Below are 27,679 nucleotides of genomic sequence, written 5' to 3'. Positions count from 1 at the left end.
AATTACGGAGAATAGTTATCAAGAAGTTTCCATTTTCAAGAAAAGGATGTTATTTTTAGAGTTGAAGACAGAGATGACTGGAGTCTTAGCTTTCCACCGTTTAAGCCTCATTTAGGAGAACTCTTCTCAGGAGTGGAACCCGCAGGGGCCAGAGCAGCCACCCACAGCCCTGCCTGCGTGGGACGGAGGCCAGTCCCCATGCGGCCACCCCTGCTCCCCACCCGGGAAGGACACCGAGGGCTCGTGGAGCCTGGCTCCGCCTGCTCCCACCTGTGGCCTTCTCACTTAACCTTTCAGCTCTTTGCCTCCTTCGATCTTGGGCTCACAATCTCCTTCCGATGTGCGGATTTCCATTTCACACGTTTTCACATAGGTGACGTCACACTTACCCTCCTCACACCGTTTTTGTCTCTTATCTTTTCCCAGGCTTCTTTTCTCAGCAAAACCCGAATTATGTCTCCTTCCCGAGCATGTTTTGAAATCTACCTTGCAGCGCTGGAAGACGCCTCCGCCGTCTGTCTGCTCACGCAGCTCTCCTCCTTGTCTTTGCCTTAAGTCGCTTCCCCTTGACTAGCTGATGTTCCAGGGAAATGGTTACTGACTCCTCACTTCCTTCTGGATGGATCTAAGAGCCAAGAGGAGCGATCGGCCTTTGTTTTTAGAACTTTTCCTCTAATAGAGAACTGGTGTTTTTCTATACAGATTTACTTTGCAATTGCTTTATCTTTCTGAGTGGATAGTAGTTCACAGAGCACACAGAGCAGGCTCACACACTTGCACATACACACCCGCCCAGTGAACAAACCAGCACACCCCCTGTGAAGTCTTGAAGTCCCCTGGGTTCAGGCCCTCACTGTCTCTCATCCAGGTTGTTGACATGACCTTCAGCTGGTCTCCACCCTTGGTCATCCTCTCGTCTATCACTCCCACTATCCTAGATTTTGTTTTGTTTTATTTAAACCTCTATTTGATCTTGACACAATTTTGATTAAATTTTTCTGCCTTCTTATTGTCCATAGGATAAAGAGCATGCCCTTAGGATTCCAACGTCAACTTCTGCGCTTTCATCGTGGGGAAACAAACAAACAAACAAAAACAGCAGGGGAAAAACCCCAGACAAGGTCTCTACCTCCCTGGAGCTTATAGTTTATTATCACACCTCTAGACAGATAATTGCCCAGTAGAGTAAATGCTACAAAGGAAAAGCTGAGGGTCCTACTATGAGATGTTATAATAAGGTGGGGAATTTCAGAGGCCTGTCTGAGTAAAGTAAAATTAGGTGGAGACCAGAGGATGCTCAAGATTAGCTAGATAAAACGCGAAGGGAAGAATATTTCAGAACAAGGCAACACCATGTGCAAAAGTTCGGAGCTTGCTGGGTTTTAGAAACTGAAAGGCCAGCGTGGCAGGGCAGCTGTGAGCGAGAGGCCAGTGGTGCGTGCTGCTCCTGGAGAGAGAGTATGCAGGCTTTAGATGCCCCTTAAATGCAGTAAGCAGCCTTTGATGGGTTTTAATTAGAGGGGTGGCGATGTCTGATTTAAATGTTTAAATATTTCCTCTGGCAGTTCCAGTCACCTCAGATTTCTCTCTGTTTCTCATGTGCATTGATGCCTTTGCTCCTGCCCCTCTGCTCTTCCCTCCGCTGGAGACACCTTCGCTGTCTTCGTTGGCTTCTAGGAATCAGCATACCACAGTGGTTATAGAAGGGAGGAGCCCTGGAACCAGCCACTTTCTAGTGTGTGTGGTCTTGGGTATGATACTTTAACCTAACTGTGCCTCACTTCTCTCTTTGTAGGAGGAAAAAACAATAAGGTTCTTGTGAGATTGTCAGTGAGATGGCGTGTGCCTAACCTATAGTGATTCTAATGAAACTGTTATTACTTTTATTATTGTTAATAAGATTTGCCTCAGATGTCCCTGGGTGACCTTCTCTCACCTTTTCACGTGTAATTAATCACTTTCTCTCCTGTGCTCCCGCACTGCGAAGGTTGCTTTCACCACTGTTACAGAGTTAGTTGACTATGTACCTTTCTCCTTAACCATGTGGCGTCAGGTATTTGGGTTTACATTTCTCCTGTACCACTGATTAACTGTATGACCTTGGGTAAATTGTGCAACTTCTTGATCTTAGTTTCATCTATAAAAAGAAGGTAATGTTACCTATTTTAAGATTTTGGGGGTAAGGATCATATCTGTGCAACAGTGAGTACTTGGTAAATGGATGTGTGTTTCTTCCCTTGCCCTCTACTTTTCTAACAATTAGGGCAGAAATAACTAATCAGTGAATAGCCTGATTATTCACTGATTGGAGGATGATCGAGGTATTGAATTAATAAATAATAGGGATTTTATTAATGAGTAAAGCATTAGGACACACACAGGTAACTAAACAGAAGAGATTCTGTTAATAAATAAATATATTATACTTCTGATACTGAGCAGATATGTCCTAATTTTTAAGGTCATTCAAATTATGTTTGTCCTGTAGTATATTTTTTTACTCTTATCATTTTGGAGAAAGATGACCATAATGGCCTGAGCTAAAATTGAACGGAGTGCAGAACACAATTTGAAAGCTGTTGAAATGGAAGATTAAAAGCAATCAATTAGGAAAGGACTACTCACTCAATTAGGGCTTAGGTTTTTTTAATCTATAAAATTTGATAAGACTGATAGATTTAATGATCTCTAAGATTCCTTTAAATGCTCCAGTTTTAAAGTTTTGTGATTCTCTGATTCTGAAGGCTTGTGGAATTACAACAGCTTAAGATACTAGATGAAATCCTTACGGTGGAAGAAAAAAACATTAGCAAAAGGCTAAATGGTTTCCAGTCTGCAGCCATTTAATAGCAGAGCAGACAGTCCTCCTACCTCAACAATAACTGAATTTCGGAATGAGTCATCAAAAAAGGTCAAATTTGATTCAACACACTCTCCTTAAAAGGCAAGGAAGTGTGTAATGCATTTTTAGAAAGATTTTACCAAAAATATTTTAACATTTTTATTAGTTTTCATTCAATTTAAAATGTTCAACTTCAGTTATTTGGAAAATTCACTTATGTAATTATCCACCTCCTCTTTTTGAAATAAACAGTATTATTTTAGAGGCTACAAAGCTCTTCCTGCCACAAAATAACTCATCACTCTTCTATCATGGCGTTACCTTTTTCAGTGTCCTAGATTTCATCCATAAAATTATAACCATTTCAGTGATTTCCTCTTTCATTTATTCAATGAGCATTTATTAATCGCCTGCTACGTACTAGACAGTAGTGGCCAAAGATAATAAGACTTTGTCTCTGTCTTTAAGGAACTCACTGCCAAGTACTTATGTAAATAAGTACTTGGGATGCAGCATACTAAGTGCCGTAATGATACACACACACATGCGCAGTTCAGTGCCTGTACCTACTTGGATGGAGATAAGACGTGGAGAGAGCCCAGCCAGCGTGCCTCAGGGATTGAGCACTAACCTAGGATCCAGGAGATCGAGGTTCGATTCCAGGTCAGGTCACACGCCTGGTTTGTGGACTCGATCCCCAGTCGGGTGTGCAGGAGGCAGCCGATCAATGACTCTCTCTCCCTCTCCCTTCCTCTCTCTGAAATCAATAAAGATGTATATTTTTAAAAAGGAAGTGAAGAGAGCGTAGCCTTTCCAGGGAAAAAAGTTTGAATTGAATTTCAAAGAATGAGTTAGGAATCTTCCAGAAAAAGTGGACAAGGAAAGGGATTTCCAGGAAAATAATAGTATAAAGGCATTAAGATTAGAAACACTATGGACAACTGGAAGAAAGTGAGAAGCTTCATATGCTTGGAAAGTGCATTTGAAGGAAAGGCTGACGAAGCTGAAGGGGTTGAATCAGACAATGTGCGCTTCTATGCCATGCTAAGGGTTTTAGACTTTATTCTATGCGCAGTGAGGAGTGGCGGTCACACTTGTGTTTCAGAAACACCAGGCTGATGGACAGACTGGATACAAGCCAAAACTGGAGGGAGGGTGAGCAATTTGGAGATTATTGCACCAGTCTAGACAGGCGAAGAAAAGAGCCCGGGCAAAGGCAGAATTAGTGAAAGAAGGAAAGGAGGGTATGGACATGAGACTGTAAGGAGGTGGGATCCACAGACCTGGAGGTTCACATACGGCGCGGTGGGGGCCAGGTAAGAAGATGGACCTGGGCAGTCTGGCGTTCTCTTGCGGGTGACTGTACCCGAGGCAGCGTGAACGGGGGCGACAGGGGTGTGGCTTCTGGGAAAGCGTTTGCCTTCCTGATGTAAGTCCCGCCACCTGCAGTTTCCACTACCTTTGTCCTGGTAGAAACGTGGATGGATGTGGCTTGATGCCCGCAACGCAAAGCCATCGGGCAGCTTTGAGGTGGTTCGCGTGAGCTGGACATCCACAGGTTTAGAAGAACAGAGCGGGAAGGCGGGGGCCAGCTTCCCAGCACCCCGGCTGAGTAGCTGCCCGGCCGGCGGCCTGCGTCTGTTTCTCCTTGTGGGAGGCAACGGCACTGACGCGCCTCTGGACACATTTATAACCAATACAACGAAAAACTGATTGGTCCATTGGAAGCGGTTTTTGCATGTCTTTGCATTCACTTTTTACCTATGAAGCTCTAAAAACAGATTTATTTTAATAGATTTATATGTTGAATTTAATTGTTCCATTGGCTTCTAAGTTTTCCTTTCAGTTTTTATAGACCAAATTACTAAAAAAAGTCTTTGTCTTTACTGGCAGACCTCTTAGGATACAAATGGGGAAAATGTGCATATAAAAATGAGAGCTGATATATTGAATAAATTCCATAGGGAAATTTTATTGACTTTTAAATGAATTGCTAGATAGTAGATTTGATATTTGGTAAAAATTTAATATTTATTTATTTAAATTTATCTATATTGTTGAAAGTATTACAGATGTCCCCTTTTTTCCCCTCATTGATTCCCTCCACCCCGCATCCACCCCACCCCCAGGCCTTCCCCAGACCAGTGTCTGTGTCCATAGGTTATGCATTTAAGCATATAAGTTCTTTGATTAATCTCTCCCCACCCACTCCTCACCCCCACTTTCCCTCTGAGATCCCTTAGTCTGTTCCATGCTTCTATCCTAGAAAAATTTAATATTTAATAGAATAGTTTACTTTTGTTTTCTTTTTACTCTGAAAAATATTTCTTATAATCTCTCCTTAAAGAAGAGACTGGTTCTATAGTTATTTTTTAAAGGAACATGTATGCTGGCTTTCTCTTTAGACATTGAGTCTAATAATATATCTTGAATCTTAAAAAAACAAAACAGTGTATCTAGCATCTTACTCAAATTGAATCTTTTCCATATACATTAGTGTCTGGTTCCGTATTTAGAGAGATTACATCAGAGTGGAAGGCTTTCTTTGGTCTTAAACTCTGTACTTTAAAAAAAGCAGCAATTGTTGTGGCTTCTCCATTATGTTATGGAGTATGTATGGAATCCGTTCCAGTGTTCTTCTGAAGCCTAATGTCCATACATTCTGCAAATGTTCTAAATGATCTAAATTTGAGGATCTGTTTTCTGGTGGTTACTAAAAGGCGTTTTTATGCTTGCAAATTAGTCTTCTAATAGCTTTTATTTTTTGAAAATAAAGTTAATAATTTGATGTCATTCAAGATAGTATATGCCACCATCAAACAAAGCCCCGAGGGAATTTGGGAGGAAAGCTCTAAGAGCTGGAGGACAAGTAGGTCGCAGAGTGCAGCACTGTCAGATGATGGAATGCAGGGCAGGGCCGAGCATCAGGAGATTTCTGTTCTATCCATAGCTCTCTTTGTGACTCAGTGTATGACCTTGGGCTACTTACTCAACAGCTCTCACCTCAGTTTCATCTTGGATAAAATGGGGCCAGGACTAGCCTCTACTGCATGGAGAGTGGATTGTGGAGTTACTATTCTCACAGACTCTCAAATCTGGGAGACATCTTCCAGTCACTTACTCCAACCCAAAGTAAATCCCCTCCGCAATGAAAACTGTTTTTATTCCATTCTTTAACAACTCCTGTGACAGTGGGCACCACCTCCCCCTGAAGAAGCCCATTCCATTTCCAAACATTTTTAGTTGTCAATAATTCACCTTGGGAAATAGCTAAAACGAGCACATTCGTAAGTCAATTAGATATGAACAGGGACTGGGACTAGGGGGAGAGAAATGGGAGGTACTGCTTAATGGTTACAGAGTTTCTATTTGGGGTGATTACAGTTTTGGAAGTAGTGATGGTGATGGTGGCACAACATTGTGACTATAATTAACACCACTGAATTGTATACTTAAAATGGCTAAAACGGCAAATTCAATATTATATATATTTTACCACACACACAAAGAATTCATCTTGGTTAATGCTCTGATCTCAATGAGAAGGTAGACCATGTTATCCAAGTTCTACAGAACAGAAAATATGGCCAGGGAGGAGGAGGGTAAGGATCTGAACCCAAGTCCTTGACCCTGAGACCATAGGTGTCCTGAGTCCACACTGTCACTGTTGGGAATAGACTTATTCTCACAGTTCGTGATGCTCTTCTTACTGTGTCTTGAGCTGGCCTGGGCAGGGGAGGGAAGAATCTTTTTGCCACCAGTGTTGAATCTAGAGACTAAAACTCAGTTAATGGGGCCTGACATAGCATTCGCCTTTTCCCCTCCATCACCATTTACCCTCCCACACCCTCTTCCACCTCTACCCACCCGTCCCCCACAATCACCACACCACTGTCTGTGTCCGTGAGTTCTTTTCTTCTTTTTTCCTTTGTTGCTCAATCCCCCACGCCCGCTGCCTCCCCCAACCCCACCCTGAGCTGTCAGCCTGCTCTCTATCTGTGAGTCTGTCTCTGTTTTTGCGTGTTAGTTCAGTTTGTTCATTAGATTCCACAAGTGAGTGAAATCATATGGTACTTGTCTTTCTCTGACTGGCTTATGTCACTTAGTGTAATGTTCTCCAGGTCCATCTGTGATGTCACAAGGGTAAAATTTTCTTCTTTTTTATGGCTGAGTAGTATTCCATTGTGTAAATGTACTAGTTGTTTTATCCACTCCTCTACTGATGGGCACTTGGGCTGCTTCCAAATGCTGCAATGAACATAGGGGTGCATATATTTTTTCGAATTCATGTTTCAGGTTTCATCAGATAAATTCCTAGAAATGGAATCACTGGGTCATAAGGCAGTTCCACTTTAAATATTTTGATGTAACTCCATACTGCTTTGCACAGTGGCTGCACCAGTCTGCATTCCCACCAACAGTGCACAAGGGTTCCCCTTTCTCCACACCCTCGCCAACATGTCATTTGTTGATTTGTTGATGGAGCCATTCCAACAGGTATGAGGTGATACCTCATTGTGGTTTTAATTTGTATTTCTCCGATGTTTAGTGACATTGAGCATCTTTTCATATGTCTGTTGGCCATCTGTATGTCCTCTTTGGAGAAGTGTCTATTCAGGTCCTTTGCTCATTTTTTAATTGGATCAGATTTTTTTGGTGTTGAATTTTATGTTCCTTATAAGTTTTAGATATTAACCCCTTATCAGATATATCATTGGCGAATCTGTTCTCCCATTTAGTGGGTTGTCTTTTCATTTTGTTTATTGTTTCCTTTGCTGTGTGAAACCTTTTTAGTTTGATGTAGTCTCATTTGTTTATTTTTTCTTTTGTTTCCCTTGCCCGAGGAGATATATTAGAAAAATTATTGCTGCGGAAAATATCCAAGATTTTACTGTTTCTGTTTTCTTCTAGGATTTTTTTGTTTTTGTTTTTTTTCAACTTTTTTCCCATTGTTTTTTCAGAGAGAGGGGAAGGGAGGGACGGAGGGAGAGAGAGAGAGAGAGAGAAACATCAATGTGTGAGAGACGTATCTACTGGCTGCCTCCCACATGAGCCCCAACCAGTGGCGTGGAGTGCTGCAACTCAGGTATGTGCCCTTGACCAGGAATCGAACTTGCGACCTTTTGGTACACAGGCTGGCACTCTAACCACTGCATCACACTGGCCATGGCTCTTCTAGGATTTTGATGGTTTTGAGTTGAACATTTAAATCTTTAATTCACTTTGAGTTTATTCTTGTGTATGATGTAAGAAGATGGTCTCGTTTTTTTGTTTTTTTGCATGTATCTGTCCAATTTTCCCAGCACCGTTTATTGAACAGACTATCTTTAACCCATTGTGGTTTTGCCTCCATTGTCAAATATTAATAGACTATAAAGGCATGGGTTTATTTCTGGGTTCTCTATTCTGTTCCATTGATCTATATGTTTTTATGCCAGTACCATGCTGTTTTGATTACTATGGCCTTGTAGTATAGTTTGGTATTAGGTAGCATGATTCCTTCAACTTTGTTCTTCTTTCTCAAGGTAGCAGTTGCTATTCGGGATCTTATGTGATTCCATATAAACTTTCAGAACATTCGTTTTAGTTTTGTGAAATATGCCATTGGTATCTTCATAGGAATTGCATTAAATCTGTAGATTGCTTTGAGTAGCATGGATATTTTAATGATGTTAATTCTTTCTATCCATGAACATGGTATATGCTTCCACTTATTTGTATCTTCTTCATTTTCTTTCTTCAGTGTCTTATATTTTTTCACGTACAGGTCTTTTACATCCTTGGTTAAATTTATTTCTAGGGTTTTGTTGTTTTTTGAAACAATTGATTTCTGGACATTTATTTTTTATCTTGCTACTTTACTGAATTCTTTGATCAGTTCTAATAGTTTTTTGGTAGAATCTTTAGGGTTCTTTATATACAGTATCGTGTCATCTGCAAATAATGACAATTCTACTTCTTCCTTTCCAATTTGGATGCCTTTTATTTCTTCTTTTTGTCTGATTGCTGTGGCTAGGACTTCCAGTACTATGTTGAATAAGAGTGGTTCACTGTCTTAAGGAGAATGCTCTTAGTTTTTTCCCATTGAGTATGGTGTTGACTATGAGCATTAACTCTTTTGACAGTCGCAACAAGCTGTTGATTCATACAGAGCTTATAATGAGTAAATTTATTCCCTCCACATCTGCTTTATACATGCTACCCTTAAAGCATGTTCCTCTCCATTCCTAAATTTGTGTGAATGGTATTCTTGATTTAAATGCAGAAATGTAACATTTATCCTTATATAGTAAATGATTGTTCCATTCTCTTATGATTATTTTGAATCTTGATTCTAGCATGCATCATCTTTGTTATTTCTTCCATCATAAAATGTTATCCTAATTATAAATCAAAAGGACTTCAATTCCCTTATCCAAGTTATTGATAAAAATGCTGAAAAGGACTGGGTCATAGACAGAGGCTTATTTCACTGGTGATATTTCTCTGGCCTTACCTAGTATTAACCAACACCTTCATATAGTTCTTACTCTATTCCAGAAACTGTTTATGTACTTCATACTTTGAGTTGAATTTCATTGAATCTGTACAACACCCCTACAAAGAATTATTGTCCTAATGTTCATTTTATACATGAGGGAACAAAGCACAGAGAGGTTAAGCAACTTGCTCAAATCATACAGCTGGAAAGAAGCAGAAACAGGATTCCAACTCATGTGTTCAGCCTCCAGAGTCCATGTTCTTAAATACTCTGCTTTATTGCCACTGGCATCAGCCAAGATTCCAGCCTATATTGGGATAAGATAACATAAGGAACTCTACTAAATCTGATCAATGTGATTGCTACTAGAATATTCTCTAAGTGTACCATTGGTGGCAAAATAATCTGGAATGCCAAACCAAAACACTGTGCCTTTGTATGTGCAGTATTTTCCCCAAGAAACTTGAACTTTAAACTCCTGTTCTTTCATATATGCTCAAAAGAAAATTCCTTTTGGTTTTCCTAGGTACACTTAAATATTCCTTTTCTTTTATTACCTATGCACTTGGTACAGATGTTCACTACGTTTTAAAATGTATTTCAACAAACAACAGACATTTCCAGAATGCCTAGAACATGTGCCTGGCATTGTGCTAGGTATGGGAATATAGATAGGAATACAGTGTTGTGTCTTCAAGCTGACAGCTGGCTAGTGAGAACCAACACACCAGTACCATTCCAGTGCCTACCACACTGTAGGTGTTCTACAGATATTGTTGAATGGCTGAATGAAGAGAACTGAGTACCGAGAAAGTCTTTTAAAATCCTCAAATGTTCATCTATAAACCGTTTTCTGTGCTTTAGATTAAGAAAGGACTAATTTTGACCATTTAGTGAAATTGTAGCATCCCCAGCCTATACCTGTACATTCTGGTCAGCTTAGGTTAATTTTTGCTGTGAAACAACCTGAAAATCTCAGTAGCTCATAATAATGGGAGTTTATTTCCTGATTACAGTACATGTCCATCTTGGGTCATAGAAGTTTTGGTCCATGCCATTATCACTGCAGGAGTGGCCCCTATGTGGGACATTAATACCCATGCCTGTGATGATTAGTGATTTTCAAATTCTGTATCATGCTTAGTCCAACAATCTGATAACTATTTACATGTATTTTCTTGAATTTTGAATGTCATATGCTACCTGGGTAAAAGTTAAGTTACTGGCACATCCAAAGGAAACTTCAAGATTGACTGTTAGGGGGCTTTTTAATGGCTCAAGTTTTAAAAGTTCTATTATTGTACATGATTCATCACTTTCATTGTTATGAATATTTTTCTTGAAAACTTTTGTTCTCCAAACATATATTTATAAGCAATTTATCAGTAGGAAAAGAGCTTCACAATTAATTTAGCTGATTTTATTGTGCAGAAGTATTTCAGTATCTGTTTGGTGCATTTTTACCAACTACTCAATGGACTCTAACAAAACTGGAATGTAAAGCTATTATTCAATATAATTTAGGGGTTAGGATGAATGATTCATTGCTAGCCTGGACAGAAATGCTGGCCTATTTCTTTCCTCTAAGTGCAGCAGCAGAGTGTATATACTTGGCTAATTATTTAATTAACAAAATAATTGTTTGGTGCATAATACATTTTAATGAAGTGAGTTTTTAACAAGTGAGAAACTTCTAGAATGACAGTATTATAATAGGTATCTCTGTTTCAAGCTTTCATAATAAAAAAGATATGCAACTCTCTTTCCCTCCACTCGGGGTGCATTCTTTAGATCCTTTCTTCAGAGTTTCCAAAAGAATGGAGCCATACTGACATGAGAGGTTTAGAAAATACTAAAATGTGTCGACTGGCTGATTTTTCTTCCTTGAGGATCTAATTATAAGGAGTTGGCCTTAACCTAATCAGACATGAATGGTGATTTCCTGAGAGTAAGTTGTGGAATGAATTACTGTGGAATGAGTTTCAGGATCTTTTTCAGAGGTTTAGAAAAATAGAATGTCTATTCGCCTGCTGGGCGGCACTGGGTGCCGGCCGCATTGCCTAGCTTGCTAGATCTGAAACAGCGACCTCTATAGGAGAAGCAGTGTTGGAAGGCATCTCAAGGAGGGGAAAGCACCGAGGCAGGGGTGGAGCAGGTGAGCTGAAGAACAGGATCTGTGAGAGACAATAGTTACATGTACAAAGGTTGGTTGCCAGGTTAGAGATAGGTTGTAAAATAACTAAGCAGGAAGTTAAGAAAATAAATTTTGTAATGACAAAAAAGAATAGTAAACATGATCACTATCTCTTGGAAATTATCTGAAAATAGTTGGCACAATCTGTAAAAACACCAGCTAATCCACATGACTGTTTATGCAGATACATCTATGATTTTATGATTTCAAACAAACATGTAGACTTTGAGGGAATTCATATGCAGTCTGAGCTCCTGCTCACCCCCACCCCTAACAGCATTTGCATCACTGAAACTCTGTGGCACTGGATTTCATTCCCTTCTTATTCCACTAACTTTTGCTGAGCTCTCACTTTGAGCTTAGCACAGTGTGATGCTCTTTTTGGCGTGGGAACCACTGGAAAAAATGCAGGCTTTGTGGAATCGGGCAGACCTGCCGAGACCACCGTTCTTAGTGGGGTCATTTGCGTTTGAGCCGTGGGTTGGTGAGCGAACCCTCATTGCTCTGCTCCCACTTCTGTTTTGCTAGTTAAAGAACCTCTGCCATCTGGATGTTATGTCAAAAATCGTGGGGAAAATGTTACTCGACCTCCTTTTAAATGCTGCTTTTCATCTGCACACAATATTCCCAGTAATGTTCAGATGGTAAGAAGATACACTGACATTTGGGGGGATTCCTTACCCGCCTCATTTCCTTGAGAACCAAATTCTGAAGCTCTTGCCAGCCTTACAAACGCCCAATGGAATCCCTGCTTACATGCATATTTTGGGTGCATCAATATGTTTGTCATTTTCCCCGTGAAAACGGTTTCTCACGCCCACTTCACAAGTGTGTGATCTGTGATTCTATCTCCCGCTGGCTTCTGTGTCCCCTTTGCCTGGAGGGAAGGCTGGGAGCATGATTCAGCTCAGGGAAACGATACAAAATGTGGTTGTTAAAGTGACACTTCAGAAGAGTCTTTTTCAGTGTGTGCAGCTCCTGTCCTGGGTGCACCTATGGCTTCCTTCACCGGAAACAACGGAGCGGGCTTGGCACTAGGATCTCAGAATCACGGCATTGAATGGGCCTAGAAGACACTGGCTCAGATCTAAGCCTTTGGGTATCATCTTATTTAACTTCTGAGGGAACCTCTACTCTGTTGTTGAAGATTTTGAGAAAAAGGCACATGATCGTTTTGCTCAGTGACTGTCCTTTCAGCATTTGCAGCCTTTTCCATAAGAGAACTTTTTCCACTTTGGTATTTTGTTTCACAAAGTAAATAAGGGGTCCTGTTTTTGTGTTAATCAGTGAGGAAACTGGGATGTCTTTGTTTAATTAGTGCTGTTTACTTTAGTCCCTTCCAGCCCTTGGCTTTTGGGGAGTTCCTGTTGTAGCACTATCTTCTCAGACACACTGGATCACAAGCACCTTTTGATGTGTAAGAATTAATTCCTCTAAATAAGGATTTGGAGAACGGAAGGGTATTTCAAGCATTAACGCTGTAAGTCGACATTTCCATTTTCTGAGGCTGTTTCTCCAGGAATAAGCATTACTTTCCATTGATGAAATATGGGTTCTGAGAGACTTCTCTTGGGAGCACAGTGGCTCACCCTTAAATGACCCCATTTATGACTAAAATCTGATTTAATTGTACAGTATTGATTTTTATGAGAAAAATGAATGTATAGAAAGATGCAGGTTGTTAAATAGTAGAATGGGTTGGATAGAAATTGTAAAGCTTTTTTTTATGAAATAGAAGTAATAGGATCAGAAATCAACAGTATTAAAATAACACCAAGATCTGATCAAACTACACACTTACTATCTCTGAATTTCCCTGTGTGGAAATTCTACCTCAATTTTTAAATTTAGAATAATTTTTTAAAAAGATTGGAAGGATAGTTGATGGAGAAAAAGTTCATGACGTGCATAGGATTGTGCACATCTCCATAAAATTAATATGGCGAAATTAGTGACGTACTGCCTCATGAAAGATCTGAGTAAAAAAGAATGAAGAATCTTTGGACACACTCGACGAATACAGTTGAAAAGGAAATAGCAAAGATGGATTGCTAAGACAAAAAGGAAATTCTATAGAAAACAAGGAGGCAATTCCTTAGGGAGGATTAGAGTGGAGGATTGTATTAAAATTTGAGAAGTTCCCTTAGTGTTGTGGTTAGGAGCAGCGGGTAGTGGGGCTCCAATGAGGCAAAGGCACAATGTTGGAAGATGGTGTAGATGAAGGAAAGGGAATTGTTTTATAGTATTTTTGGACAGGTGTGTTTTTGTATGTAAATGCCTTTGTCAAAAATGAAAAAAGTAAATACCTTTTATAACCCAGGTTGGGAATAATAGGAAAGAGTTTATTCTCTAAATTTTTTTTTTTTAAGCATCTGTTGATGATTTAATTCTGACTCATTGGGGAAAGGCATAGAAAATTTGTGAAAACTTATGCTAGTAAGGAATGGATTATAATATAGGATAGTTTATGGTAGTGTGGTTATCTAAATAATAGCCCCCAAAGATGTCCACATCTCAATCCCCTTGGATTTATGTTTAATTACCCTGTTTTCTGTTTATATGTCTTTGTTGATCATTTCAGAGAGAGGAAGGGAGACGGAGAGAGAGAAACATCAATGATGAGAGAATCATTGATCAGCTGCCTCCTGCACGCCCCCCACTGGGGATCGAGCCCGCAACCCGGGCATGTGCCCTGACCAGGAATTGAACCCTGATCCCCTGGATCCTAAGTCGATGCTCAACCGCTGAGCCACGCCGACTGGGCTACTTACCTTGTTAACCTGATGATACTGTATGTGGTTAAAAGAGACTTTGTAGTTATGATTAAGTAAAGGATTCTGAGGTGGAGGGTTTACAAGTGGATTTTCTGGGTCGGCCCTAAATGCAATCACAGGGTCTTTATAAGAGAGAGATAGGAGATCAGAGGAAAGATAGGGAATGTGATGATGAAAGCAAAAAATTGCAGGGATGCCCGGGGCCATGAACAAAGGGATCCAGGCAACCTCTCGGAGCTAAAAGGCGAGGAAACAGATCCCCCCTGAGGGCCTCCAGGAGGAACACAGCCCTGCCCACACTTGATTTCAGCCCAGTGAGTCAGATTTCAGACTTCTGACTTCCAGAACGATAAGAGAATACATTTGTTTTTCTTTAAGCTGCTGAATTTGTTACAGCAGCCGTAGAAAACATACAGGTAGTAATTTGTAGATAGCTCTAAGTATAATTGGCTTTTACTTAGCTTTTCTTCAATTCTGAGCTTTGAAAATGCCTTGAATTTTAAAGGATTCTGGTCCTATGTTTTATGTTCTGTGGATTGACAAATTTATTTCTCCAAGGTTGGGAAACTTAGATATGGACTAGATTCGAGGCCGTCTATGCTGTATATGGTTTTCTAGAGAAACACTTTCTACATTAATATTCTCATTTGATCTTAATAATCAGGGTTTTATTTCTGTTTTACAAATGAGGAATCTGAGGCTTGGTGAGATAAGTGACCTGCACAAAGAAAGTGGAGAGTCAGAACTCCCACCCTCCCTCTTATGAAAATCCAAAGCCTGTGCCCTTTCTGAGGCCCACAGCTCCGTTACACCTCTGAGTCTGTATCTGGGGGCCTCACTGTACTAAGAAAACACCAATAATTAGACAAACATTTCAAAAGGCAATGTTTTTTCCACTCTGATGAGAAAAGGAAAAGTGGACAATAATTCCTGTTTTGGAATCAGGGATACCCTTGCCTGGGGTTTTCCTGGAGCCAGCAAAGATGAAATCTCTTAGAAGTGTCAGCTCTCACTGTCTTCTTGCCTGTCCTGGTTTCAGTTGCCCTGGTTGGGCCCATCAGCTCCAGTCTGAGGAGTATTTTCCTCCATGGAAAGATAAGAAAAATGAGAGTTGAGTAGTTCTAGGTTCTCTCTGTTAACACTGAGTCGTTTGCCCTAAGTAGGGAGCCTGTCCATTTTTGTTTTGCTTCTTCCTGTAAATGTAGCTTTAATAGCCCTTTTCATTGCCTGCAGCATTTTTCATCAGCTCATCTTTTCCTGGGTTTTGCCTTCCTGAGTGTTGTTACAGGTTCATGATTTTTTCGCACATTCATCCTTGGCCCCCTCCCTTCTATCTTTTTTTTTTGATAGATCCTTTAAAACCTCATTTTTCTGAAGAACTCAGAGCCCAGCCTCATTCTTTTCTTTAGGTGACTCTACTCTTTTCTCTGTTTAGTCTGATGGCGGTTTCTTGGAAAATGTGATAAAGAGAATATTCACGGAAACAGTTTGACCATAATGTGGATTTATGTAGTCTCAAAGACTATGGGACAATAGAGTTCTGGTATTTACTATGTAAAGAATGTTTTGAAAGAAATACATTCATAGTAGCTCCAACAGTAATCCACCTACATAAATTGGCAGGATAAATGAAAAAATGAAAACAAGATTTAAAGGTGATGTTTTCAAGTAGAAAAATGGCAGCTACAGTGAATAGAGAGTTTTAAATTCTGAAGGAAAGATAATGTCCTAAATTATGCCCCTATTATAATTTTTTTAAAACCTTGCAGAGAAAAAAGTCCATTCACTTAAAAAAGGTGAATATATATATGAAGAGTAAATTCATACAAGTATAATTGCTGAGCCAGATGTTATACACATCTAAAATTTTAATACAAGCTAACAACCATTCAAAAAAACTAACTTACATAAAAGTTTTATTTCCCCACATACACTCCAGAGCTGAGTATTATCAATTCTTAGTATTTACTAATTTGATAGTAAAACATTTTATCTTGTTTTTAATTTGATTTTCTTTCATAAATGAATGGAATTGATCTTCTCATATGACTATTAGCTATTTTTTATTTTTGCTTTTGTGTCTTTGTGTAGTTTTTCAAGCTATATGAAAAGGTTTACACTTCTATAATTAGATCATCCATGTTTTCTTAATAGTTTCTGCATTTTACGTCTTACTTAGAAATTAGAGTTGCTTATTTGACGTAACATAATGCTCTCCAGGACCATCCATGCTGTCACAAAGGGTAATATTTCCCTCTTCTTTACAGCTGAGTAGGATTCCATTGTGTAAATGTACCACAGCTTTTTTATCCATCTACTGATGGACAATTAACATATAATTTCACTCATATGTGGAATCTAATGAACAAAATAAACTAACAAACAAAATAGAAACTGACTCATAGATAGAGAACAGACTGACAGCTGTTGGGGTGTGGGGGTTTGGAGGCTGGGTGAAAAAGGTGAAGGGATTATGCAAAAAAAACACAAGAATAGACTCATAGACACAGACAACAGAAAAAAATAAATTAGGGTTCTCAAGTTTAGCCAATTAAAATTTTTATATGTTTTTATTGATTTCAAAGAGAGGAAGGGGAAGGGGTAGAGGCAGAGAAACATCAAAGATGAGAGGGAGTCATTGATCAGCTGCCTCTTGCACAGAGCTGCAATGTTTTCCCCAGGCCTCTGCTTTAGAAGACCTGGGTTGAGATAATTACTTGCCTGGGTTGCATCTGTAGGAAAATATGGCTAAGCCCAACCACCATAATAATTTAATGATGTTAAATGAGGGCTTGTGGGATAAATTTAGGGCACAACTTGTATTTTTCTTCCTAATCAAGGGACAAATGTTATAGAATATTTTTTCTTGTTTATCTCTATCTGAGATATATATATTAAAATGGAAAGCAGTAATCATTTGCTTATTAAATCTATTCTCTTTTGTAACATCACTCCCTTTAAGCGTGCCTGTAGAGGACTGGAGTGCTGACCATAAATGGCAAAGGGGGGTAAGGGGGAAATGAAGACATCTATACCCAAATTTTAATTTGATCAAAGGAATTTCCCGTGACTTGAGCCTGATATGTTAGATAGAAGAAGATATTTGGAAAAGATATGTTATTGACAACATTTAAAAATCATTGTATGAGTTGGGAGCCCCAAATCTGTAATGATAATCATTATCGTTACCACTCCTTATTGAATATTGAATAATCATTATTAGGCAGCCATCCGCCTAAGCACCTGACATACAATACCTCATTTACTTCTCATAAAAATTCTGTAAGGTAGATATTATTATCCCCATTTTAGAGATGAAAAAGTTAAGACTCTGAGGGATTAAGTATTTTATAGATAGATAACATATGGTAAAGCCCATGTTCATTTTTAGGTTTGTCTAACTCAAGTTCATGATCTGAAATACTGTCCTACACTTACAAGGCTACTTAGGACTTTACATCACGGTGAATTTAAAGTACAATCTTTCCTATTCATAATTAATTCAGCCCTTTATTGCTCCAAAATAAAACACCTGCTAGTTTGCTATATATCCTACCAAAGCTGAATACAAATTGTTTTCTCCAGAAAAGGTGGGCTTGGGGCTTCATTTCCTCCATGAAGAATAGGCAAGCTTAAGGAAGAACTTTTATACAATTAAACATTGCTACTCTAAGTTCACCTGATTGGAGAAAAGAGTTAAGAAAATGAAAGGATGTTGATAACATTTATAGATCCATAACCAGCCTTTCACCTATAGGTAAGAAGCATCTGGAGAGGAAAGCCGTGATCTTGATACAATACCTCCCAAGTTTTTATCACAGTGTCATTGCTGGATTGGTGTGGGCAAAACTGGGCTCATGATAGAGCAAATCACAAAAATACACACAAAACAAACTGCAAAGGATCTCTGTTCGGGTCCGTGTATTCGTACTGTAACTTGTAAGAGAACTTGACACAGCTTCTAGACTAGCTGTTCAAGTGCCTTCCTATGGTCACATACAAAGACAAGCATACTTTTCTCTTGGCAAGGTCTTAGGATTGCTTCAAACAGCAGCTAAACACATTGGCTAATTACTGTCAATAAGGATGGCTCAATTATGCCAAAACCAGATTAATGTTATTATCAGCCAATCTTCAACATCTTTTGGTAGAAAAATCTTTTGAAATCTTTTAAAAATCATTAATTGATAGATCAGATCTTTTCCTGAGATGCATTTTAATTCAGTCTCCTTTTAGAAAGCCCAGGGAATGAGTCTTGTTAAAAATCAAAACATTTAATAATATCCTCATCAAGATTTTCTACATTAGATATCAATGGTTTGCAATTTCTGCCTGAAAATCTTCTATGACATAGCCGGCTCTCACCTGTGGCATTTCAATTGAAATTTCTTCATACACTTGAGACTTTTTAAAAAAATCTTCACCCAAGGATATTTTCCACTGATTTTTTTTTTTTTTTTTTTTTTAAGAGAGAGTGGAAGGGAGGGAGGGGGAGAGAGAGGAGAGAGAGAAACATCAACGTAGAGAGACACATCTATTGGTTGCCTCCCCCATGTACCCCAACCGGGGCTGGGGATCGGACCTGCAACCCAGGTACGTGCCCTTGACTAGGAATCCAACTAGCGACCCTCAGATGCGTGGGCAGATGCTCTAACCACTGAGCAACACTGGCCAGGGCCATTTGAGGCTTTTATAGAAAACTTTCAAAGGCTGTTTGAAACCCAGTTTCAAGCAAAGTTTTCTAGGAATGAATTCATATCAGGGTTCTTTAGTTTTTGCTATAAAATACCATTTTGTCACTTCATGTCAGGAATTAAGCTGACAGAAGCCTTTCTTTTCAACCATTCAGTAATATAGACTGCACCTCAGTGATTTCAGTCTGGAACAATTGCTCTTCAGTTATTGTAAAAAAACATTTTTGGTATTTTAAAAAGTCCTACATTAATTTTTCCCAGATGTAATTACTCGCATCACCTGGGAGGCTGTTTAAAACGTCAGCCTGATTCAGGAGATCTTGGACCTTGGAATCAATATTATAGAAACTCCTCAAATGGTTTCACTGGCCAGATTTGTAAAACTGCTGTTAAGTGCCTTTTAAATGTGTTATATATGGATTACTTTATGGAAAAATGCGCACAATCCAATCGATTGAGTTTATCCCTAGCAAAAAGTGTGTTCTGATGAATTCACATGCTTCCTTTTTTTTTTTTTTTTTTAAGTAAAATGACAACTAAGTCATCTCTCCTTTTTTCCTTGGTGCTGGGACATTCAGAAGTAAGTTCCACTTATACTTAAGGCAGGAGCTTTTCGAAGCCTGGGATTTCTGTTTTTTTTCCCATCCTAATTAACTTATACTTGCTCCCTAATGTCAGTTTAAGGACTTTATTATACTTAAGTTTTTTGCTTTTATTGTTATCTATTTCAGGTTTTTTTAAAAATAAATAATAAACAAGATTTAGAGCAAGAATAGAGAGCACTTATTCAAAAGGTTTGGAGGGGCCTGGCTGGGTAGCTCAGTTGGTTAGAGCATCATCCCAATGTGCCATGGTTGTGGGTCCAACCCCCAGTCAGGGCACATACAAGAATCAACCAATGAATGCATAAATAAGTGGGACTACAAATCCATGTTTCTCTCACTTAAAAAAAAAAAGAGAAAGGTTTGGAGGCTGAAATTATTGCATTTTTTTGTCATTTGGCTAAGCTTCTCTAACAGAGGCTTGGCATATTGGCCTGGCATTATGCCTGCAGAATTATGTTATGATTGTGATAATGAAGAAGCATTTGTAGACTTTAAGGTTTTATCAGAATACATAAGTGCAGATTCTTATAATGGTGTATATTATTTCTTATAAAAATATGGGTAAAGCCTGACAACTAAAAATGTTTCCAAGCTTTATTGTATACTTGCATTGTAAATGTACATAATTGACGTATTCTTATTCTAAGAAGGGTTTAATGAGTGCTCTAAAGGTTAATAGAATTTAGCAAGATAAAATAAATCAGAAAGATGAAGGGTCTGGTTGGCACAAAAAAGCTAGAGATGGGCCAAAATTTTAACTGTCTAGCAGCCTACATGAAAAGGAAAATTCTCATGCTCAGATGAGGGAGAAAAACTCATGATAATAAACCTAGAAGGATTTCGGTTCTCCATAGGATCTCCTGGAGAAAGTACTTTATAGTAGATGATCTTCTCTCTTGATTGGTGTAGTTACCATTATGTGATGCTAGTGAATTATAATGCATTAAGATTTTTTTGTTGTTAATTGTCACCCGACAATATTTTTTCCATTAATTTTTCTTAGAGAGATTGGAGGGGAGGAAAGAAGAGGAAGAGAGAGAGAAAAAACAAAAAACATCGATGCGAGAGATACATCGAGTAGTTGCCTCCTGCATGCTCTGGGGCCTGGGTCATGCCTTTGCCCAGGGTGCATGCCTTTGATCAGAAATCGAACCTGAGACCCTCAGTCCGAAGGCCGATGCTCTAACCACTGAGCCAAACCAGTCAGGGCAATGCAGTAAGATTTTTACATGAACTGGATAAGTTTAAGGAATTTTCAAGCCCATTAAAAAAAGAGGTCCCCATTTTCTCTCCCTGTTAGCCAATAGAACAGGTGCTGTGGGATGGAAGAAATCTCATTTGGTGAGACAAAGTCAAAGCAAATATATTTTTTACTAATTTTTTCTTGTTATTAACATTATTGAGGTGACATTGGTTAATAACGTTATGTAAATTGCAGATGTACAACCTAATAATTCGATATCTATGTAACACAATATTGTGTGCTCACCACCCAAAGTCTGCTTTCTTTCTGTTACCATGCATTTGATCCCTTGACCCAATTTGCCCTCCCGCCACCACCTTCCCCTTTGTGTCTCCTTTTCCTTCACCAGGTAGGGAAGCTTTCAGCCGTTATTTCCTCAAACAGATTCTCGATCCCTTGCTCTCTTCCTTCTGGTACCCATATAATGCAGATGTTGTTATGCTAGATGTTGGCACAGAGGTCCCTTAGACTTTTTCATTTTTTTAAAAAACTTCCTTTTCCTTTTCGTTGCTCTGCTTGGGTGTTTTCTATTATCTTGTCCTCTAAATTGCTGATCCAGTCCTTCGCTTCATCTAACCTACTGTTGGTTCCTTCGAGTATATTCTTCATTTAACGTATTCATTTCTGACTGGTTCTTTTTTATGGTTTCTATGTTCTTTTTAATGCTTACTATCTCTTTAAGTTCTCCCTGGGGTCACCCATTCTTCCCCTAAGGTCCTTCAGCACCCTTATAACCATTGTTTTAAACTATGCATCTGCCCGGCCGGGCGTGGCTCAGCAGTTGAGTGTTGACCCAGGATCCAGGTGATCAGGGTTCGACTCCTGGTCAGGGCACATGCCCGGGTTGGGGGCTTGATCCCAGTCGAGGGCATTCAGGAGGCAGCCGATCAATGACTCTGTCGTCATTGATGTTTCTATCTCCCTCTCTCCCTCTCCTTTCCTCTCTCTGAAATCAATAAAGACATATTTTTTAAAAAAAACACAACTATGCATCTGGTATCTTGGTTGCTTCCATATAATTTCATTCTTTTTCTGGGGATTCCTCTTGTCCTTTCATTTGGGGCATATTTCTTTGTTTCCCCATTTTGTCTCTGTGTATTAGGTAGATCTGCTAGGACCCCCAAACTTGTTAGGATGGCTTTCTGATGTGGGTGTCTCGTGGGACTCAGTGGCACAGTATTCCTGATCACCTGAGCTAGGTTCTCCAGGAATGTCTCTTGTGTGGGTTATGTGTGCTCTCCTGTTGTAGTTGAGTCTTGAGTGCTGTTGGCTTGTTTGTGGGTGGAGTTAACTGTCAGGCTGACTGACTATAAGGATAGACCTCGATCACCACATGAGTCGCTCTACAGGGCTTGCCTCCCGAGGCAGAGTTGTGCCCACTGGAATCCCCCTTTGGGTGTGCCACAAGTCTGAAACCCACCACTGGTTGTGTTGGTTCTGGGTCAACTTTGGCAGGGTTCCGATGTCAGACATTGTGTGTAACTGGCATTGGGCTACCTGCCTGGAGCTACCATGGCTGTGTCTACTAGGCCTGAATGTGTGTGGGAGGGGCCTGAATGTATACAAGGATTAGCTTCCTCCAGCTCTGATGTGGAGGCAGATCAATAAAAGGTTCAAGGCTCCCTGAGGTCCACCTCCACTTGTAAGCTACTCTGCCACCCCCTGAGGTTGCCTGGTCTTCCTCTAGAGCCTACTGAAGAAAAACGGTAGAGTGGACCTAGTCTAGACATGACTCACAGACCCTAACACAATGCACGAGCTCAGTACAGTTGGGTGACTGGCATCGGGAAGACGGGTCTAATGGGACTCCTGCTTGGGGGCAGCTCGATTAGGCACTCAATGGGGGAAAAGTGGCGCCTACTCCAGAGCCATATGACTCAGTCTCTGCCAAAGCCTCCAACCCTAGCTCCCCTAGTAGGAGTGCACCACAAGTTCAGGTCGGGTGCAGCCAGCCAGCTCCTCTGCAGGAGCAAGCTTAGTTGGGTAGAGCCACCAGGACTCAGGAGGATAGATCAAAAGTATCGCCCATTGGGGGTGGTGCCGGTTGAACCTACTAGAGGGGGGCAAGACTGGCCGCCGTTTTAAAGCCACACAGCTCAATGACTATCTGAATGTCCACCTACCGCTTCTGTAGGAAAAGAGCACACCAAAGGTCCTTGTTATACGTAGCCAACAGATCTTTCTGCAGGACTTGAACTTGGCAGGGTGGTGTAGCCTGGGTTAGTGCACTCCCCAAGCTGGTGTAGTAAGCATAGGAGTACTCAACCCTGGGAAGATGGTACCTGAGGGTGGAATGGGATAGGTACTCAGCACAGTGATTTGCTAGCACTTTACAGTTCATAAAGAATGATAGTGGCGACAACCCAAAGGCTAGTGTAGCACAGGGACCTCCACAACCTGCTGACTGATGCCTTCTCTAAGGTCTCCAGGGGCTGCTTTCTGAATCCCCTTAAAAAAAAAGAAACCAAACCTTAACTCAGCAGTGTTGAATCAACTGCTCACTGTACCTAACCTGCCCCTGGTGTGATCTACAGCAGGAAGGACTGTAAAGTGCTAGCAAATCACAAAGCCCCATTTGGGCCTTAGCTTCTGATGTAGCTGGGGCAGACAGGTGAGAAAACGGAGGAAGCCGGGTGCCCTGCCCCAAATCCAAGACCTCACTAGGAGAACTGTGTTCTGCGTCAGGCCTGTTCCTGGAACCTACTTACCACAAAACTGCCCCAGAGGAAACCCTTTGAGCCAGAAAATAAGTTGAGCTCCAGGCTGTAAAGAGTTTTCAGTGCCATGCCAAGGCCTTTGACCACTCTTTCTTTCCTATTTCCACCGTCTTGCAGACCAGATGACGTGCTCCTGCATCGCACACATGATGAGATTGTCCTCCTGCACTGCTTCCTCTGGCCCCTGGTGACATTTGTGGTGGGTGTTCTCATTGTGGTCCTGACCATCTGTGCCAAGAGCCTGGCCGTCAAGGCAGAAGCCATGAAGAAGCGCAAGTTCTCTTAGAGGGGCGTAGACATGTGGAAAGCAAAGCACAGAAGCTGCACCTACGTGCACACATCTACCTGTGGAGCCTGTTTCCGGCACAGGAGATGGAAGGGGCTCTGCGAGGTCTCTGAGAGGCTCCTCCCTCGATGGCAGCAACAGGCACAGCTGGAAGGCTTGGAGCCTCATGGACGGGATTGTATGTCGTAGCATTGGCTAAAGGGTCAAGCTCTTAGCTGTATGGAGTAAATTTCAGAAAATCCGATAAAATGTTAATTTTTTTGGGAAAGTAACAGTGTATAATTGTACAGTGTAGTATACAAATCATTATGATTTATGGTATTTAAAAATATTAAAAGAGCGTGGTCTGTGTTTTTTTCTATTTTCTTTTTTATCCTTAAAACACCAGGGTTCAAAAAAAAGGCCTTCTGGGTTTCATTTGATTCTGCTAGACTAAACTTTGACTTGGAGATGAGGATTCCTGCACAGGCCTTGACCTCACTATATAATCCCCAGTTTCCATTATTAAAGAGCACCTTTGGACTCCTGCTTGAGGAAGGAATACTGCGCTGTTAACTCAGTCTCCAGTCCCTTCCGTGACTCTTCAACCAGGGACGCTCAAAAGCTGGGAAAACATAGCCTCCAACACTCGCCTTTACCTCCCCATTATTTTCACCAAATTATTTCTTAAGAGAAGAACATGATTCTGAATAAGGCCTGTCCTAGCTCTAAGAGCACTGCACTCCTCTATTCATCTGCTCATGTTTATTTTGGATGGATATTGTCCTCGTGCAATAGAATGTACACGATGTGAAGGACACCTTTCAGCTTAGGCAAATGCTGTTTTCATTTCTTTTTTTAACTCGAAAGGTATTCAAGATCTGTTCAAACATTTTGTTTTGATTTCCTTTGTCCTTGCCTTGATGTTACCAGCATTCAAACAAGAATATTGCTGGTGTTGTTCAGTTTGCTTGAACAAACCTGCAGATGCAACTCAGCTCAACATCATACTGAGCTTCCTGTGCCTTTATCAAAAGTTCATGGAGGAGAGACTAGACCGCTTCGTGTCTGTTCATAAGTTCCAATACCAAATATCACAGGTCTCAATGACTATCAAACCTACCCTATTTATTTACCAGGTAAAATCAAACCTTTATTTAGATGAAATTAATAATACATTTTTGGTGGAGAACTGACAACATAATTTCTTTTTGCTTTCTTCTTACACTCTTCAGACATGCTTCTAGTAGAATAAAGGCAAATAAAAATTTAAGGACAAGGTCCCCTCAGCTATTTCCTCAGGGTCCTAAGAAAGGTGCATACTAGTGGAAGAAGCCTTTCCTGACTTTTAGTCGACATACCACAGTTTTCTTAATTTTAGAATGTGGGTGATTGAGAGAGCCATAGTCTTTGGTAGGTGGGTGCTGGATGAACATGATGATTTTTTTTCTAATTCAAGTGTTACAGGTTGCACTGTGAAAAAGCCCTTGAACGTACTTTTTGTGACATCCTTTGAGGCAGCTCCACTGCCTTGACTTCAATCCCAGTTTTCCGTGGCAGCATCCCTGTTGTCTGAGCAACACAGCGAACCATTCTGAAGCAGAGTCCCCCAAAAAGGGGAATCAGAAAATCATCACCTTTGCATCACTTTGTGGGAGATGAAGTCTACTTTATTCATGTTATCTTAATCCAATAATCTATGATTAATTGATTACAGAGAGTAGACAAAAATAGCACAAGGACATAAGTGTAGGAAAAAGGGGAAATTGATATATAGTGATCTGAATTTTCATCTATCAGTTTGATACTCACATATATTTAGGCCCAAAGAATATACATGACTGTATTCTGTAGGCTGAGTTTTGGAAAAGAGGAGAAGCACACTGAATTCATGAGGTCACATGTAGTTTTAAGGTCTTACTTGTTTACAGCCAGTTAAATTTGAGTCTATTTATACTTGCCACTAAAGATGACACCTAAAGGAATAAGGAGAGGGTCATAAAATGTAAAGAAGCTTAACAACTTAGTATTTTAATTCTCCTTTTTGTATAAGTGAGAAAAGGGTCTAAGCCTCCAAAATACAATCACTTGTATAAGACTGAAGTTTATTTCTTCCTCTCATAACTATCCAGAGGTAGCTGAGAAGTGTACAGCATCTGTTTCACAAGGTAATCAAGGGACCCAGGATTCCTCCACCTGCTGTTCTCTCATTGCCAGGGGTCATGGTCAAAGCCCGTCCCAGGAAGCACAGCCACTGTGCAGCCTATAAAAAGAGAGGAAGTTGGGAGCAAGCTATTTTCTTTCAAGGAACTCTTAGCCATCATTTCATCACTTCTGCTTAGTCCATAACTACTTTCTACACAACTATACCTGGCTTCAAGGAAGGCTGAGATATGGCCAGCTCTGGATATGTGTCCTACTAAAACCCCAGGGGAAAGGTTCTATTTACTAAAAGGAGAAGTGGGGGAATGAATGCTAGACTAATCGAGAAGAATGGTGTACAGCCCAGAGCACGAGGAAATCTGAGCAGGGCTAGCGAAGGCCCCTTGCCATGGCAAGAAAGCGATAACCTGGTTAAATCTTGCATCTGCTGTCTGGGAGAAACTGTCTTGTCCACTGTCCCCTGTGGCCCCTGCTTTGACTTCTAGGAAATGCTTGGTCCTCGGACTCACAGCCACGTCGGAATCTGGTGTGTCACAGCTGCTGCAGGCTCCTGCCTGCTGTTGCAGATTCGTAAACCTAGATTTCCTTAGAAATTGAACAAACATAGGTGTTTATAGGCCAGGACTATGGTTCACTTGGCTGTGATAAAGAGGCCAATGCCATATTTGGTGTTTGCTGACAGCTTTCAAGCCTCTTCATTTCCTTTTCTCCCTAATATCATCTGGGAAAGCTGGTTAGAAAGCCTGAGTGCCTCCATCTTCGGCCCAGGTGAGAAGTTCCAATCACACAAGCTCTGGCCTGTGCGCAGGAGCCCTCCCCCCAGCCTCACACTCTAAGAACAATAAAAGCCAAGCCAGTCAAGTCATTTTTGAATCTACCTGGGGACTTGCCCAGCTCGCTCCAAAAAGTCTCATTATGTGAATAATAAAGTTTTTCATATCCTCTCGGTGAGTGTTTGTGGTTATTAGTCTCAACATCCAAACCAAATTTTGGGTTAAGGAGTCCATCTGCGGGGTGTCCACAATGTTGGTGATAAAATTTCATCCGAATCCTAGTACGTTTCTGCTTTATTTGCTTTCAGTTAGCTCATGTGAAAGTAACCACAGCCAAAGGGCTGTGCTTATAGTTCTTAAGCCTGTGCTTGGCTCATACCCCATCCTTCAATTTAATGGCAGCCACTCGGAAGCCTTCTGGAACAATAAGGTTAAGTGGGAATGCAACACCCTTTATCTTATCTTTTCTGCTGAGCTGACTCCCGTAGTCTCACCAGCAATACTTAATAGAGACTCTTGAGAAAGACTCTAAATACTAATCTGCTGTTTGGAGGACTGGAGCAGTCGAGCTGCAGGACACAGGCACAGCTCCTGTCACAGCCGTGTTACCCACCTGTAAACTAGCTGTCTCGCCGCAACTATTTTTCATAGCAATTTACTGAAAAACACCAAAGAGCAGCCAATGCACGTTATCTCTGTTTTTTCCTACCCACTTTCCCCAGTGCTACAGATCGGCCCTCTAAGTAGTGGCTAGTGACAGTTTTACCTAATGGTTAGTCAAAGCATAGCAAGGGTCTCTTGTTTTCCATCCCGAGAGAGGTTTCCTCACTGCTGGCTCCTGGCCACCATGCCAAAGCCACATAGTTTAGATTTGTGCTATCACAGGGATATCCTTTGCATTGTCTTTCTTTGAATGGGCCCAGCCGGT

General features: G+C 40.5%; 1 protein-coding gene across 3 annotated transcripts in view; it reads left to right on the top strand.

Annotated features, from left to right (window-relative positions):
- KCNMB4 (potassium calcium-activated channel subfamily M regulatory beta subunit 4) overlaps positions 1-24,363 on the top strand; it is a 57,041-nt gene extending 32,678 nt beyond the window's left edge. The window contains exons 3-4 of one of the 3 annotated variants that reach the window (XM_087814539.1): positions 1,020-1,121; positions 3,311-3,665. In XM_087814539.1, coding sequence (XP_087670665.1) covers positions 1,020-1,121; positions 3,311-3,650 — 442 coding nt within the window. In that variant the 3' untranslated portion in view covers positions 3,651-3,665. Of the gene's footprint in view, positions 1-1,019; positions 1,122-3,310; positions 3,666-23,667 lie in introns of those variants that run through there. The other 2 variants (XM_016199176.2, XM_087814540.1) reach the window with 2 other exon arrangements.
- Positions 24,364-27,679: the final 3,316 nt, after the last annotated feature.

This window comes from Miniopterus natalensis, chromosome 2, assembly GCF_054644295.1.
Source record: "Miniopterus natalensis isolate mMinNat1 chromosome 2, mMinNat1.hap1, whole genome shotgun sequence".
NCBI lineage: Eukaryota > Metazoa > Chordata > Mammalia > Chiroptera > Miniopteridae > Miniopterus > Miniopterus natalensis.
Note: the sequence above shows the minus strand (reverse complement) of the source record. Positions and strands in the feature narration are given on the sequence as shown.